This window comes from Accipiter gentilis, chromosome 7, assembly GCF_929443795.1.
Source record: "Accipiter gentilis chromosome 7, bAccGen1.1, whole genome shotgun sequence".
In the NCBI taxonomy this organism is placed as follows: Eukaryota; Metazoa; Chordata; class Aves; order Accipitriformes; family Accipitridae; genus Astur; species Astur gentilis.
Window position 1 is genome coordinate 29,718,735 of NC_064886.1, and position 16,520 is coordinate 29,735,254.

Here is a 16,520-nt window from a genome sequence, read left to right on the forward strand (position 1 = left end):
TTGTTATGTATATTTATCAACTGAGATACAAATCTGAATGCCCACACAACAGCATATTCTAAAGGCTTTTCTTCATTTTACTCATTAAAAAAAAAAAGGTATAAGCAAGCTAAAAATCATTTAAATCTGTTTTGCTAAATTATCTTATGCTAGGATTTACACATACTGTCTGTCATGACAAAAACACTGTTATCTAGAAAAGTTCACACTGTGTTCAAAAATCCTTTAATAAGTGCTTTCATGCTCTGTTACTGCTTTAGAACACAAGAGGAGGCTTGTGGGAGGTGACATGTTTTTACATATTACATGGATTATAGGTACAATTTAAATATGCTGCTTTTTTCCAAGCACTATCCAAACTACTCTTTCAGCAGATCAATGTGTGTTCTGCATAAATAAGCAGGGAAATGCATCCTACCTTACTTCTTTGAATACAAACAAAAACACAGCACATTTTTAGCCTACTTGGTGCTGTTAATTGATGGTGGAACTACCATCTTTGTCTAAATTTGTGTTTAACAGAGTTTTTTAAAAAGAATCTCATTTTAAGTGTAACATAGATGACATTTACCATTAATCCAGTGTAATTTCATTTCGTATTTATAATACAGACTAAATAAATGCATACTAGGAAACATTCATTTTTAAATACTCCTTTTTAAAAAAGCATTATTAGAAATAATAGAAAATAATGGGTCACAAATACTAAAACAGCTTAGCATTACCAGCAGAAGCCAATTTTTAGTAGATTATTGCTATTTCAAACTGCCATCATTTAAAAGCTAATTATTTGGGCTTTTACTAATCTTTTTGCCTTTTGTCAAATGAGTGACTTGGGAAAAAAATCAACCATTCTCTGACATTTGACAACTCATTTCTGTAACAGTATTGCTCTAGATCCCACAAAGTGTTTTTTTTATTATTATTTTTCAGAAAGCAGATGACAGAGAGAAGCGACAGGAGGCTCATCGGTTCCATTTTGATGCTATGTGACATGCCTTAATATTTATGAAGGAGCTGCTACTCATTTGCTTAATTGAAATACTAAATTCTGATTTGTAAAATGATTACCATGAAAATACTGCTGGTGTGCTATTTGTAAATGTTGCATTATTTGGTATTTATTTGGAAAGTATTCAAATTAGACCTGAATGTCTCACAAAGCCTTTCAGTTAACAGACTGTATATAATAGCATTTGCTCTTTATTTAACAGAACTGTAAACTTATTTTTCTTAGTAAAGGGATCAAATTGCATGTACTGTTGTTTACATACCACCAATTCTTTAGTAATATTTCATAGAAAGCTGTGTAAATAAAGTTTAGCATTTCAGTGAGCAGAATACTTTATACCACTTGAATTGGTGTTGTCATTTATACATTCCTGCAAAATAACCTGCATTTCTGAAAATTAAGCTTAACCAATTTCTCAGATGACTTGATCACTAATTCTTTTTATTGTACTAAATGGTGCTCAACCAAAAGTACTCTGTATTTTTCTTTGTTTAAACCCATATGTGCAATAGTTAAAGAATTTAGGAATTGGAGAACCAAAAGAAACCTGCAATGTTAATGCTAGTTCAGTAGCTCATCATGGGATAGATGCAGTATTTGTGTGTTAGTTCTAGAGAGAAGACAACACATTAAAAAATTAAAATCATAAAAATGTATTAGCATTACATAAAGTGCTTTTGTGATTAAACTATCACCATACTTATTTTAGAAAAAGCCTAAAGCCTTTATGAAACTTTTTTTTTTTTTTTTTTTTTTTAAAGAAAGGTATGGGAGTGTTTTGTTTGGTTTTGTTTTTAAAGAAGTTAGAAGAAACACTTTGGACTGGAAGGAGAATGAGGATTGACTCCCTCAGATTTATTGCTAAGGGATGAGATATACAAAGATTAATACAATAGGACACTCAGAATAAGCAATGTACATTATCTTTATACACTACTATGCCCAAATTTCATAAGGCTGTAATAATACATAAGATGAGTAGTTCAACTTTATATATTTAAAATTATGATAAACTTTCAATTGCTCAGTGTACTTTGGATCCTGGAAGTGTCTCTGAAAACAATCATGCTTTTATTTAATAGTGATTCCTTGGTGATATAAGTTTACATGATAAATTGTGCATTTAAATCTGTCAATTTGCATTCCTAATAAATGCTGTTTGATAAACTGGAACATGCTTTCTCAACAAACTACAAAGTGGTGGTCTTACAGACAATCATCTCTGCAGTAGGTATCTCCTCTGGTCTGGCACTTGTCCTGTAACACTACCTTTGCTTGTCAATACAGGAACAGAAAAAAGAGCGAGCAGGTACAAAGCTGAACTGATTATGTCCACCCTGAATCACATCAAACCATTTGTTACCATGGCAGTGCTGAACAGTGACCCATTCATACCACAGCACCAAGCCAAAAATCAGGAAAGTACTGATAAGCAGTCTAAGCCATGAAGTTTTACTGGATATTTCTAATACGAACTGATCAGATGCCAGTAAAGGAGACTTCCATATTGCATTACTGTTATTATTCAGGATAGTATATTTCCTTAATGCACACCTTTAATTAATTTCTCTTAGAGTGGCATGAAAAGGACAGATTTTTTAGATAAGTACTTAATGGTGTTGGACCTTTTAAACCCCATTGATAGAATTTGCTCCCGACCGCAAAAGTAATAACAGATTTCATAATGAAGAGGAAGCATAATTCAATATATTTTCCTGTCTTTTTCAGGTGGTTGAAGAATAAGGCTAAACACATAATGCCACTGTGGCAACAATGCTGTGTATAGCCCTCTATCACAATTATAATAAACATAGATTAGCCCCCTTATGTTTTTTTGGAAAAACAATTAGGAATGAAATAACCTCATGCTGACATTTAAGCTGTTGTCAAGTTAACAAACCAATGAACTCAGTATCTTTTGCTTTAAGGTATTTTGCATGCTCAACAGTGCATCATTGCATCACTTTATATACAACACATTATTGGGGCTTTAATAGCTTTCTTATTATAAAGTTTACCACAGGTTCTAACTACTCATAGCTTGGCTCACAACAGTATATGCATACTATTTTGAATTAAGGCATTAAATATTGTTAAACCTCTTGTCAAAGGTTTCATGTCGTACTTTGGTTTTCTGTTCTGTAGGCATCAAAAATACGTTTGGGTAAGGTTATTGCTCTTCTACCAGTAAGTTTAAGAAAGCAACATCCATTAGAAAGTGTAGTTCCAGGTGATCATCACAGTAACTGAGGAGTGAGAAATAGTTCTAACTACATAAATTTTCAAAATGCATCCACCATAACACAGCCCTGGTGAGAAATGCTATTGGAAGGCTTCTTCAGTGTGAAATCTCACCTATATAAAAATACTGTTGACACGCCAACTGGCAGATGGCTGATGAAATACCATCTTTCTTTGTTCTCATTTTCCATGAGAAGCTTTTAAGACTGAATATTCCTCCCAGACTTATCATTAATGCACTGTAGTCCCCCCCAACAAAAGAACCAACTTTTCTGCTGCAGATTAATAGGAGTATTATATATAGTATGATATTCCCCCTATGATGAGGCCATCTTTCTTAACAGACAGCTGTATTAAAAATATTTGCTACAGTTAATTGAGAAGTAATCACTATAAATGCGCCAAGTCAATTCAGGACTTTCATAACTACTTTCAGATAAATGACACCTAGATAGAATGGAAGTCAATCCGTATGTTTCTACGATATTATAATCATCAGAACTCAGTTTTGTTAAAACAACATGAAAGCATTAACCGTGCAAGTTTTTAAGGTATTAATAACCAAAAGAACTATTTTTTTAAATCCAGAAAGTAAAATTTTGCTTCAAGTAATATCAAACTTTGCAAATAAATAGTACTAATTCTAAAGGGATGACCAGATTTTTTGATCAAAGACTAGGTGTGTTAACAAATGTAGATCAATAGAGATGTTAAATCTGAAATATTGCTACGCTGTTTCAGTAGTCCTATTATCCATTCTAATTTTTTTTCCATTTTGGCCACAGGATCTTTCTGTTGAGGCACTAGTAATATCGGCCTCAGCTGTGACTTTGAAAATAATCAGCCACACAGCACTATTTTTATAATTAATTCCTGTCTTCAATGAAAAATGTGATCCCATTTGTAATGCAATCCATAAAAATTGTAAAGTATACGCTAACCCTATATTCCTGAATTTCCCAACTTAGAGCCAGAAAAGTTTGCAGGTATATTATAACACTCAGATCTAATTATACTGCCTAGCACATAGAGAAGTGCACAGTAAGCTTTCTGAAGACTATAGGTATTCTTCAGGACTATTTGAAAGTTTGCAGTGTTCTTAACTCAGTAGTAAACAACAAAGCCAATTATACATATTTATGTATGATTACATATTATGTTACCACACTAAGAGGCGCTTGCACCTTCTGTCATTTTCTAATTAGAAATTGTATATAATTAAGATTTATCAAATGCACCTAAATCCTAATGACAAATCCAGGTACCAGAACAGTTAAAATGTAACTCCTAACTTCCTTTCATAATTATTCACTGTTGACATCTATATTTTTGCAACCTCTTTTAGAAGCAACATCCAAATAGCCTCAAACAGTAAAAACCTGCTGGTCTAAGGCTATTTGTGATTTACTTTCTACTACTCAAGAGCAGCAAATACTTCAGGTAATATTAAAACTTCTAGCAGAACAGCAAACTAAAGGAAGTTTTAAGGAAGAACTGTTGGGAGGAGGCAGAACCAGTTCTCGTAATGGAAATTTAAGCCTTTTATTGCAGCAGAGCACCTGTGTAACTGACTCATTAACTGTTCATGCAGGTATTTACCTACATCAAAATGAGCAATCCCATTGCCTTCCATTAACTACTCCCATCCAAAAATAATCATGATGACTCAATAGAGGAGCAGAACAATACACAACTCACTGTCCAAAAGCTGTCTTCAACCTTTCTTAACTCCCAAACTCGAGTTTAATTAACTCGAGCTTACTGCCAGCTTGACCCAGTGGCACAGCATTTTCTTCCCTGGAAACTAGCACCCTGCAGGCTCAGAAAATGGGAAGTGAAAGTTTCTTCAGACCTGTCACTAGTTTGCTATAAAATATTTTAAAGCACCACCTATAATAACTCTAGCAAGACAAAGTGACAGGGATGTCTGCATGAGAAATTTCTCTGAAAGCAGTGGTAAAGGATGGTAGAATATGCCCCAAATCTATGAGTTGATGCTACTATCTGCGTCTCCCACACTGACAGTTTGACACAGCCCTGGGAAAAGAACAGGATGGAAATGCTGCTACACTACTACTAATGGACAAACTAGAAGTTCACCTTTTCAGTTAAATTGAGTGTAGCAGACTGGGTCTTTGCAATTACTACCAACTTGTATTGAGCACAACATATTACTAGGGTTTTCTCCTGTTTCTTCAGTGTGAGACAATTGACCACAAATAGTTTTCTTAAATGTAAATTCAGCTTGAGATTTGAGAATCAGGCTAGTTCCCTCATTTCTTATATCATCGCAAGTAATAAAAATATCTGCGCCAAATTTTGCCATCAGCTACGCTGTGCATTCCAGAAAAAAAAGCAACGCCCTGTCTCCCAACAATCAGCACAACAGCATAGTCAGATTTTAATTTTGTGCTTATGTATTCACAGAGAGGATAAAAAATTGTGGATGATGCACAGATACAGTAGAAATTATTAGTCTGCTGTCAGGTATTTTCTTGAGTTACTACAGTAAACATTTTTGTTAGTAAAGAAAAAAATGCAGAGTAGATCCACCTAACGAGGACTTGTCTTTGTATAGGAGTTTTCCCTATAGATTTTAACTTTTCGTAACACCACTATCAATCCATGGTTAAGAGGTGAACACAGAAATTGCTTTAGCCGCTGCTGGAACGCAGCAGCTATTTAACAATTCATGGGAAAACTACCCTTTGAGAAGGACTGTATCATCTCTATTTGAAATTGAAAGGACAATTCGAGTAAGCGGAATAATATAATTATGTAACTTGGGATTTTGCCAGAGCATCAAGCCTAATACTTCACCAACCTTCTTAGAACACTGAAATGGATCTTTAACACCCAGAAAAGCTCGGGACCTTCCCTCTAAGGTCTCGCCGGGTCCCCCCAGCGCCCCGAGGCTGGGCAGAGCGCAGGAGCGAGCGCTCGGAGGGAGGAGTGCCACCAGTGGCGCCTCCCGCACACGCAGCCCCGCGGGGCTCCTCTCCGGCTTCGTCCAACTGCTCTTCGGTCCCTCCTTGCTTAATTCGCCGTAACTGGCAATCGCGTTGACTTGGAAGAGCCTGAAATATTAAACTGATAATCTGAAGCAAGAGAATGACCTTTGCTAACAGGATATGCTGACCTTTGAACATCGCAGAAAGAATTTAACATTCGAACACATGGCATCAAACCACAAGGGAATCAGAGCTTCACCCATCACAACCACGTTCGAGAGTAGTGAGCGGCCCTGCTCCTTAAGCAGACGGATTCGCAAGTTGCAATTCCGCTTCTAATTTACAGTTTGCAAAATCTAGTGGGTCTATCGAGTAGGTTCCAAATTACTTCCATAAGGTGCCTGAGCTCGGCGCTGGGTACCTGGAGGTTCGGGCTTGCATCACAGTGCACGACCGCGGTGGGGAGAAGACCCGAGTTAAGTGGAGAACGTGACCCCCTGCATCCTGCGAGCGGGGCTGGAGCCCGCCCTCGGACACGGGAAACCCGCGGACGCCGCGCCCGGCACCGCAGCCCCCGCGGCGGACGGGCCGGGAGGGCGCGGACCCCTCCTGCCCACTGCGCAAAGCTTTACACCGCGCTCCGCGCACAGATCTAAACATCTTGTTTCAATGCTTCTGGATCCTGAGCAAAAGCTCTCAGCCTCGCCTAATCGGCAGTTCGCGGGAAAAGACATCCTCTGTGAAATCACCTGAGATACTTCAACCCGTGGTGCCTATGGGAGATTGGAAAAAATCGCTAATGGGCTCTCACGCGTGGCTGTAATTTTTACGCGTAGCCTATCGGTACGGCAACCTTTCGCGGCCATGCTCCCGGCTGTCCGTAACAGCACGGCTCTCGCCGTTCCGCACCTCCATCGCCAGCTCGGAGGTGTCCGGGCGGACGCGGATCCCCGGCCGCCACGGGGTGCCCGCCGCGGCGGGACCTGCTGTCCGGGAGCTCTCCCTCCCCGCCCTGCCCGGCGGAAAGCCCTTCTCCCGACATCGCCACCTGCCCCCACCTCGGGCCCTTTCCCTAAGTAACATCTCCCCTCAGAAGCTAACCCGATGTGATGGATAACCGGAGGGATGGGAGCCAGGGCAGGCAGCAGGCTAAGTGCGCCTTTTTATTAACTTCTTGTAAAGTAATAGCTCCATTTTAGCTGTCACTCTTGTCAGACAACAGCCGCACAATAGCGTGTGATGGGCTCTTCCCGGCGCCTGAGCAGCAGGCAGCACGCTGCAGCCAGGCAGGCAGCTGGGCACGCCGCACTGCTGGAGCCGCACGGGCTCTCTGCCACGAGTGAGGGGGAGAAGGGGAGGAACAGAAGGCGAAGGGGAGGACCGGCTCCCTTTTACCCCACCGGGACCCCGCTCGGATCCCAAACAAAGGCGAGCAGCGGGGATTCACGTTCATCCGAGCCACCGTGTCCCGGAGAGCGGCCGCACGGCTCGCCCGCTCCGCCCTGGTCGCCGCGGAGGCGGGGGACGCGCTCCTGCCGGCCAGCACCGCCGGACCCCTCTCTCCGCTGACGGGCGGGGAGGATGGGGCCTGGAGCGTGATGCACGGCGGGGAACCGAGGCGGGGTGCCTCGGCCGGGGCCACTACCGGCTCCTCGTAGGGACGGGGCGAGGACGGCCGTCGCCGCCCCCGCTCGCTGCCCGGCCGTGCGGGAGGAGCACAGCGGCGCCGCCGGCTGCGGCTGTGGCTGCTTGCGGGGCTCCGTGGGGGGCGGGCACATGCGTACAAGCGGCTCATCCAGGCAAACACCTCTCACATCTTAAATGAGCTTCATTTACCGGTAGGCGCCTCAGTCGGGCTGGGAGCTGCCGGCCTGCACTTAGACCGCCTTACGGGGAGTCTCTCTCCCCCCCCCACCTCCCGCCCCGCCGCTCTCCGCCCCCTGGGGCAGGCCGGCCCCGACGGAGCCCGCCGCGCCCCACTCTAGATGGGACTGAGCACGGCGGCGGCGGAGGCTCCGGGCTCGGGCGGCGGAGGCTGAGCGCGCCCCGCGCGGGGGCGCCGGGCATGGCCGCGGGCGGGCGGGGGCCGGCCGAGCCGTAGCCGTGGGCCACAGCGCCCTCGCGGGGGGCCGCCGCCATGGAGCGCCGGTGATCATCGCCGCCGCCGCCGCGGAGTCGCCGCCGCGGCCCGCCGGGAAGACAATGGCCCTGCACAAACTCTGCTCGGTGCTGGAAGGTAGGAGCCGCGGCCGGCGCGGCGTCCTCCGCGGGAGAAGCTGCCCGCGCCCCGCCGGAGGGGAAACCGTGGTACCCCCGGAGGCGTCCGCCCCTTCGGCTGCCCCGTGCGGCCCCCCGCCCCCGCTCTTGCTCCGGCCGCCCTCCTACGGCCTGCGGAAACTTTGGTACGAGGGGCACGGGGGCTGCGCAGGGGGCGGCTGCCCCGCCGCTGCTGGGGCTGCTCCGCCCGGGCGGCTGCCCCGCCGCACCGCTTCCCTGCTGGGCGGCCGGCCGGTCCTCGGCCCCGCTCCGCTCCACACGAAAGCCAGCGCTGCGGTGCCGGCGGTGGCTGGGGTAGGCAGGGCGGGCGCTGCCGGGAGCCGAGCGCGGCGGCCCGGCAGCCCGCAGCCATCCCGAGCTGCTCCCGGCCCCGCTGGGCGCGGGCGGGCGGCGGGAGCACCGCGGCACCCCGGGTTGGCGGCGAGGGGGAAGGGGTCGCAGCCTGCAGAAACGTGGCTCACGGTGGCAGCGACCCTGCTCTAGTGCCCCGTATATTCCCGAGACACACCGAGAGCTTCCTACGCTCCAGTCTTTTCACAGTAAAAATACTCTTTCTGCTTTCGGAACTCTGCTAACGAGGCGCCTAACAGCGATCAGGTTATCGTACTTGTTATCGGGAGTAAGATCTGTTTTCAGCAAGGTTTTCACAAAACCTGAGTCACAAGCTACTGCCTGACCGGTATTTACCTGTGCTTCTCTTCCTCTTGAGGCTTTTAAATCTTGTTTCTAACTTCTTACGGTTCAGAGGTAAACAACTGAGGAAGGCTCTTCATCCTAGCATTTCTTTGTCTGTGGTGTTATTTTATACAGCTCGACAATGGGCAAGGTATTTCTGTTAGAAAATCAAGCTAGATATGGCAGTTAACCTTGTGCCTCAAGAGATTAATTCTAGCATTCTGTATCTTCTGGAGCAATAGCAGACTTGAACCATCAGGGACTTTATTATTATTATTATTAAATTATTCCGTTAGGAAATTTTGGAGCATCTGCTTGCATTATCGAAGCCAACAAGGCATTACTGCAGAGTAAAGAACTGTTTCTGATGTCCTCCCACAGTATGAAAGTTGTAAAGAAGTCTGTTTTAAATCCAGAATGTTTCCGTGGCCTATAAAATCCCATGTTCCTGGCCTGAAGGACAGATGTCTTGAGGGTTTAAATACATATTTTTCATTTATTAGCATAATAATTGAGAGACAGGAGATACCTGCTCTCAATAAACAACTGTCTCTCTATATAGGTGTTAACCATCGTTGGAGTTTAGATAACATAGTAACGTAAGGCTTACATGGGGGAGAGAAGGCATTTAGATATTTTTTTTCCTACTTCCTCTTTAAGTAACATAGTTAAATACCATAAACCACTATAAAATGACCATAAAATACAACTAACATTTCTGCTTCTTAATTACTTTCTACATATGCAGATTTAATTACATTTCAGATTGCTGCAAATTTGACTATGCAGGTTTTCTCCTGAACAGACCTGATGCCAATCTTTTATAATCACACTAGTGTCCAGGTAAGAAGTCCTTCTACAGGAAGTTTTTTGTATTATTCATAATCTATAAATTGCACAAAGCCATTAGTCAATAAGCTGTTAGTATTCTGAATGCATCACTTGCCATGACTACAGAAACAACCTATCATTACTTAGCATCATACACTCCCTTTTATCTCTTCTTCACTAGAAGTCTTCATATAGTCTGATTATTACATCTAATTACAAAGAAAAAAGGTTTCTATAAATAGGCACATAGATTAGTCCCAAAAGGAAACTGCTGGGAATAACAAAGTAAGCCTCCGTATTTTACAAGTTGCATCTTAAATTCTGCATGGAAACTCTACCGACAGTGGTAGTAAATGTGGGTTTTTTCTCCAACTGGGAGAATTCTGCTAAACCATATATGAAGTGCAGTTAAGCTCAGTATATTGTGAAAAGTCATGTATCTTTTAATAATACTTAGAAACAATGTAATCTGTTCTAAACATGGAATGCATATTTACATTTCTGTCATCCACAAAGGTTCTATTTTTTGGCTGGATACCTCAGAGCAGAAGCAAGCCCATCACTCACTTTGTGGCAATTCAAATTTCTTCTATTATGCTGGTTCAGAACTACTCAATGCTCTTCCTCAGCTATCGGTAATAAGGGCTGATTTATATAAACATCTCTAATATAACTCTTATCGCCTCTTTCCATAGTGTTCAGCAAAAGTTCTAAAAGTTTCATCTTGAATCCCATCATCTTAGATTGGTTATTTGCTCTCATCCAGATCTACTAGCCAAAAGTGCTGAGTGGAAGCAATGGGAGGACCACGACAGCACTGAGGTTGCAGTAGCTGCAGGTTTTGCTGAAGTGGAGCCCAGCTAATGCCCACCTGCTTTCTCAGTGGTGTATGTAACCTATCGGAGGCCAAGGTGCTCGCTGCGTTTTGGTTCTTTAAAGACAAAGCCTTTTCTTCCTGTCTTCAGTTCTCAATGAGATTTTAAACACACTAGAATCATTCTTGAATCCTAGCACAGCTTGCAAAATGCAACTGTTCTAAAACAATAAAGTATTATAACCCTCTGCTTCATAACAGAGAAAAGCAGCTGCTTTCTTAATAAAAGCCATGTTCCTGTTATGTTTTGGAAGTAAACACATCTATCTTGAATTTCCTCATATCTGCTATTCCCCCAAAATGTGTTTGCTAAGAGCTTGTTCCCATTCTTCAAGTAGGCTCCTCTTTCACTTGCATATGCTATTATTTGGTTAAAAAGCCCCACAAACCCGAAGTTAAATCCTGACTGTACATTAGTTTTGGACTATTTCAGTTATTATTTTGGATTAACTTAAAAAGCCAGAAAGAGAATTCTGTAGTTACTGTCCTGATAATTCAACAAGCAGCCAGGGCTAGGACAAAGTAGTGCTACTTCTGGAAAGTCGACATTCCCAGCCTTCCAATAAAGTACAGAATTATTCCTAACTCTGGCAGGTTGCAAGAATGTGGCGTACTATGATTAACTTCCTGCTATCCTGCTCAGCCCCCTCATTTGCATTTTGGCATGAATTTAACAGCTAATTTCTCACAAACAAGCAGTGTTAGGAAGTAATACTTCCTTCCACATAAAAGCTAGGAATTATGGCCTCTTGTTTCCAAAGTCAAAAGGTGCAACAATGCCCCAAAAAGCTAAAAGCAAGCAGAGAAAAAAGATAATTTTAAAATCTGTTAACAATTTCACGATTTATCCACTGAAACCAGAAGCAAAGTACTGACTGTAGAGGCTACAGTGGCCCTAATGAAGGCAGTATCGAGTGTCAATCAGAATTTCATTTTTTTACGTAAAAACAGGATCTACTTGCAACCTTTTCTGCTGCACTCAAAGCCAAGTACCCAACAGCTTGCACTGCTAAGCAGTTAAGCAGAAGGAACTTAAGTAACTGTAGAATAGGATTCAAAAAGCTGCTGTGTTATAAACAAGTATTTGGTGGTATGTATTATGCCTTTCTATTAATACATACACAAATTTCATATCCAAAATGCACCACTCCCACAGTAGCATAATTTCAAAAACATTAAATCCTAGTTTTCCTAAGACATAGTTGACAATGACTGCTAAAATCTTTACAGAACAAGTTGGTTATAATTACATTGACATTAATAGAAAAGTTCACTGTATAAATCAGGTATACAGTTGTAGTCAGAGTACAGAATAACACTGAATTGAAGCTGAAGGAGTTATTGAATTATGTATCCCTATCTAATGAAAAAGCTAGGTTTTCAACACCTTCCCTAAGGTTTAATTCACAGAGAGAGATTAGACAGAAAAATAACCCCCAAAATGAAACTTTATAAGCTATTCATCATTTATGAATGTCAGAAATTCACAATATAATGCACTGCTGGAATGGTGAAGAGACCTGATAAACATCTGCAATTATACCAGAAATTCTTCTAGTATACACACAAAATAGGTTACACAGGTAACCTATGTTTACATACAAAATAGGTTACATATGTAGTGATGGATATGCTTATCTGGACTGAAGAAGAATCTTAATTATAGTGTCTTGGATACCATTGGGGTTCTAGTATTGCAGAAAAGCTTGCTGCTTTTGTGCTTTATACACTCCAAATTTTTTAATTAATGAAGCACTTACAGTCTTGAACAACTTAAATAGCTTGCTACGTCTATTGTTATATGACTGACGACTGCCAGCTCAAATACTGCAAGTGATTGGGTTGGGGGAGTGTAAATTTTTCAACAAAAAAGCAGCAGGTAACTTTTCATGAAAAAAATCCACATTTTTAGCTTATCTTTGTGCTTCACTCCATTTTCTGTTATTACAAAGCTGACCCACTATGTAGCAGGAAAGAACTGCCAATACGTTAACAATACATTTCACAAAACCCCCTTCTTTAGCATACAATAAAATCCATGAACACAGAGAAGTCTCTTTTTAAGGGACTGAGAGTGAGGAGCTAGAAAAAAATATTCATTTATACTCTGTACATAAATTGTTGTTAGACAGAAGACAGCAGAATTTTTAATATTAATTCCATAATAGACATTCCTGAAAAGATTTCCACTGAAAAATACACTATACTGATAATAAAGAACAAGAAGTTTGGTACAACCTGATCTACTTTTAAGTCAAAAGTATCACCATCCAAGTGTTCTAGGAATAAGTAATCTCTGCAAAAGATGTATTCAGAATAGTTATGTACAGGAGGATCAGTTCTGTCAGCTACAGGGAAACCATCTGAACTTTAAGTCAGTGTATATATTTTAATAAGGTTTTTGGAACTCCTCATCAACATGGTTTGCACATGCAGCCTTCTCATCAGTCTCTTGCTGCACACAGCTTGGAGATGAAAAAAGATCTTCCATATAAAAAAGGAAAGCTTCTATTTTAAAAATGAAAGATATCATTCTTCTGGCAGAAGTTTTGCTGGCAGACATACCCAGGAATGGATTATAAGTAACAGGATGTGGAGCAACTGGTAAAATGAAGTAGCCCACAGCTGCTTATGCATTTCTAATGGAGGAAGGGATCAGAAATGTTAAATATTTTGAGCAAACCTAGAGGGGACTCTGTCACAGATCCATCGAAGCATGAATTGTTCTGCAGATGATTTTGATCAAAGGGACTTGGGAGAACTGCATTTACTTCCTGAATCAGTTAACCTGGTTTCTCTGCAGAGATAGACTCCCAATTTGTTTCTTCAGCAATCTTAAAAGAGAGGAATCCCTACTGGAAACAGCTGGAGTGAGATGAAACTGTTAGATCTCAGAATAGACCTGAGTGCATTCAGATATCCTGCTGGCATGCTAATGGCTAACAAGATTTGGATCTTAGAAAGGCACTAGAGTCACCGTTAATAGCTGGTGAAGCCCACTTCTGCTATCAAGCTTTTGTGAGGAGGATTAAAAATGGGTTGGCAGCTCCACTGGCATGCTCTGGGTAAGACTTAAAACAGCTAAAATATGTCTTGCCTGATGCACACCATCTCTGTTCCTTTATTCTGTGGTAATCCTGCAGTATATTCCAATATGAGGAAATCACTGGAGCTGTTAATAGGCTAAGTTATAGGCAGCCACCTTAACTGCTCTTTGATGCTCATTTTACTGATCTGCAAATGTCCTGTTGAGACCACAAGAGATTAAGGAATATATACACTATGAACTGTAAGAGCATGTGGGATTCGAAAACTGCTGTGTTTTCATCCTCAGCAATAGAATTGTTTGCCTAAAAAAGCAGCAACAGATGCAATCCAGTATTCCTTTTATCAATTAGCAAATGTCACCAAATGCTAGGAAGAGAGAGAAAAATCTCATTCCCTGGAATTTACAGTTTGTGTTTCTGAGCTAAAAATGGCTTTAATCAGAAATGCACTTAGTTAGCTTTCTGAAAGAGGAGGTGGTGACCATCCACACAGAATTACATAAAATCCAGAGCATCTGGACGCTTTACCTTGTCTGTCTAAATTGCAGAAGTTCTTTACAAGAAGACCGGTCAAACGCTTTGAATTTGTGCAGCGTCTAACATCATGGGACCCTACACTTGATCAGTCCTTAAAAGCAACCACAACACATATAAGTAATTTATGTGGTACATATAATCTAGGCCAGAGAATAAGATAGGATATGACATCACAAATGTCCCCACCACATTCATAGCTAACAATGTTTAGACATATGTGGGGAAAAAAATGGATGTAAAAGCTGGGATACTGTGATTAGCAGTTACTGAAAGTAACATTAATTTTAGCACATGGGGCAAATTAGGAGCTAGGTTTAAGAATAGTACACAGAAAAGGATTCATTCCCATAAGGCAAAACATAGTATATAATTAAGATCAAGCATTTGTTACTCTAGGCTGTATCTGCCAGAAAGAAGCAGGCATTCTGGCAAGATTTTCTAACATGCACGACCTGTGTGTTGCCAATTACTGTCTGTTTGGACTATATGTATACAAGGTGCTGCCTAATCCAGGGTATACAGCACAGAGATAAAACAGTGAATCCTGCTTTAAGCAATGTCTGTCATCTTTATCCCTAGGATTCTGACTACCACTATACTAAGAATGTGTATTATTTTAAATTATTAAGTCTTTACTTAAATAATTGGTGGAATTTTTCACTTTCTTAGTTGTGCGTGACTGCTCCCCAGTTTGATATTCAGCTTTCCCGGCATGCATAGATCCCCCACTGTCATCGCTCAAGAACGACACTGCTCTCAGAGCCACACAGCAAATCTAGTCTGCTTTCTCTGTATGTGAAGATCCCTAGAGCATGCAGAAAAAGCAAAGGAAAGACATACCATAGAGAGCTCAGAGCAGTACTGTATCCCATGAAATCTGAAGAATGTATCTTGCCAGAAAGTACAAGCATATGTCAGATTTGCAGCCTAAAGCACTTGTTTTTCTAAGCAACACACTGATTTATCAATATTGGGTTAAGCACCTGTTTACTATAAAACTAACTATATTATTCTCATTTTTAAAGAGAAATAGCAGCCACTCATTTGTGAATCTCTCTCTATATGCTTCAGTACATAAATTAACAATTTTTTTTCTTTCAGCTTTGATTAATTTTAGAGAATTTTAAGAAATGCCAGCAAAGAAAATCTTGACCCCTGCAAACAATGCATAGTTTATTACACCAGTTCAGGGCATTCTTTTATATTATTCCATAAGCCTATTTCAACAACAGAATAGTAATAAGAATTTGCAATGTATGGTTAGTGTCTTCACTCTGAAAAATTTATATAAGTATCTGCAGGCTATCTGATCTAAAATATTTCATGCAAAGAAGTCAAGAAAATGAAAAATGGATTCTTTTAAAAACATACAGAAGCTTGCTGCTTTTTCTTTGTTTCTAGTTAATGTTCACACAGGTAAAAACTATCAGAGCTTTAAATGGTAGTATTAAAGTATACACCACAATTTGTGGAGAAGTCTGTAGCAAATACCAGATTCATGAATAAAAGCAGGCCCTCTTAATCTGCCTCAGTGGCTGTGCTGCTGTTGGCTTAATGATAGCCTCTTCTGAAGTGTACATATCATGAAGCAGAAGCTCAATATAAGGTGCAGAAGCACTAACCTGTATTATATTTACCAACTAAATATCTCTAAGTAAGGTCAGTCTCCCATATTTCAGTGTCTTCTAGTAGGATTCTCACCACGCTCCTCCATTAAAAACAAAACAATCAAACCCACCCTTCTATCCCTTTGATATTCAATGCAGTCATGCAATCCTGCACTTTGTGCTGTTGCTTACATTAGCAAGCCATGTTCAAATGGCATTTTTAGATACTACTTCTGCTTCCTGTACTGTAATAGAATACAGAGCTATGTCTAGAGTTACCTTTCATGCACACTGAAGAACAGTCATGGCACAGTGATATGTAATATACTCTAAAAAAGGACAAAAGAAGGAGCAGAGGAATACTGTGTCCCATTGCAAGTTCAGGTGCATTATAACTATTTGAATTTCAGTTTATCAGAAATAACAAGATCATTCTTCATCCTTCTGAAAGTGCTACAAGACTTTTTG

The 16,520-nt window shown here is 41.3% G+C and overlaps 2 protein-coding genes across 2 annotated transcripts in view; both read left to right on the forward strand.

Annotated features, from left to right (window-relative positions):
• Positions 1-2,185, forward strand: part of ITFG1 (integrin alpha FG-GAP repeat containing 1) — a 91,922-nt gene extending 89,737 nt beyond the window's left edge. The window contains exon 18 of the mRNA XM_049805251.1: positions 934-2,185. Within this exon, the coding sequence (XP_049661208.1) occupies positions 934-993 (60 nt within the window). The 3' untranslated portion in view covers positions 994-2,185. The remainder of the gene's footprint in view (positions 1-933) is intronic.
• A 5,940-nt stretch (positions 2,186-8,125) lies between these two features.
• NETO2 (neuropilin and tolloid like 2) overlaps positions 8,126-16,520 on the forward strand; it is a 32,104-nt gene continuing 23,709 nt past the window's right edge. The window contains exon 1 of the mRNA XM_049805256.1: positions 8,126-8,440. Within this exon, the coding sequence (XP_049661213.1) occupies positions 8,407-8,440 (34 nt within the window). The 5' untranslated portion in view covers positions 8,126-8,406. The remainder of the gene's footprint in view (positions 8,441-16,520) is intronic.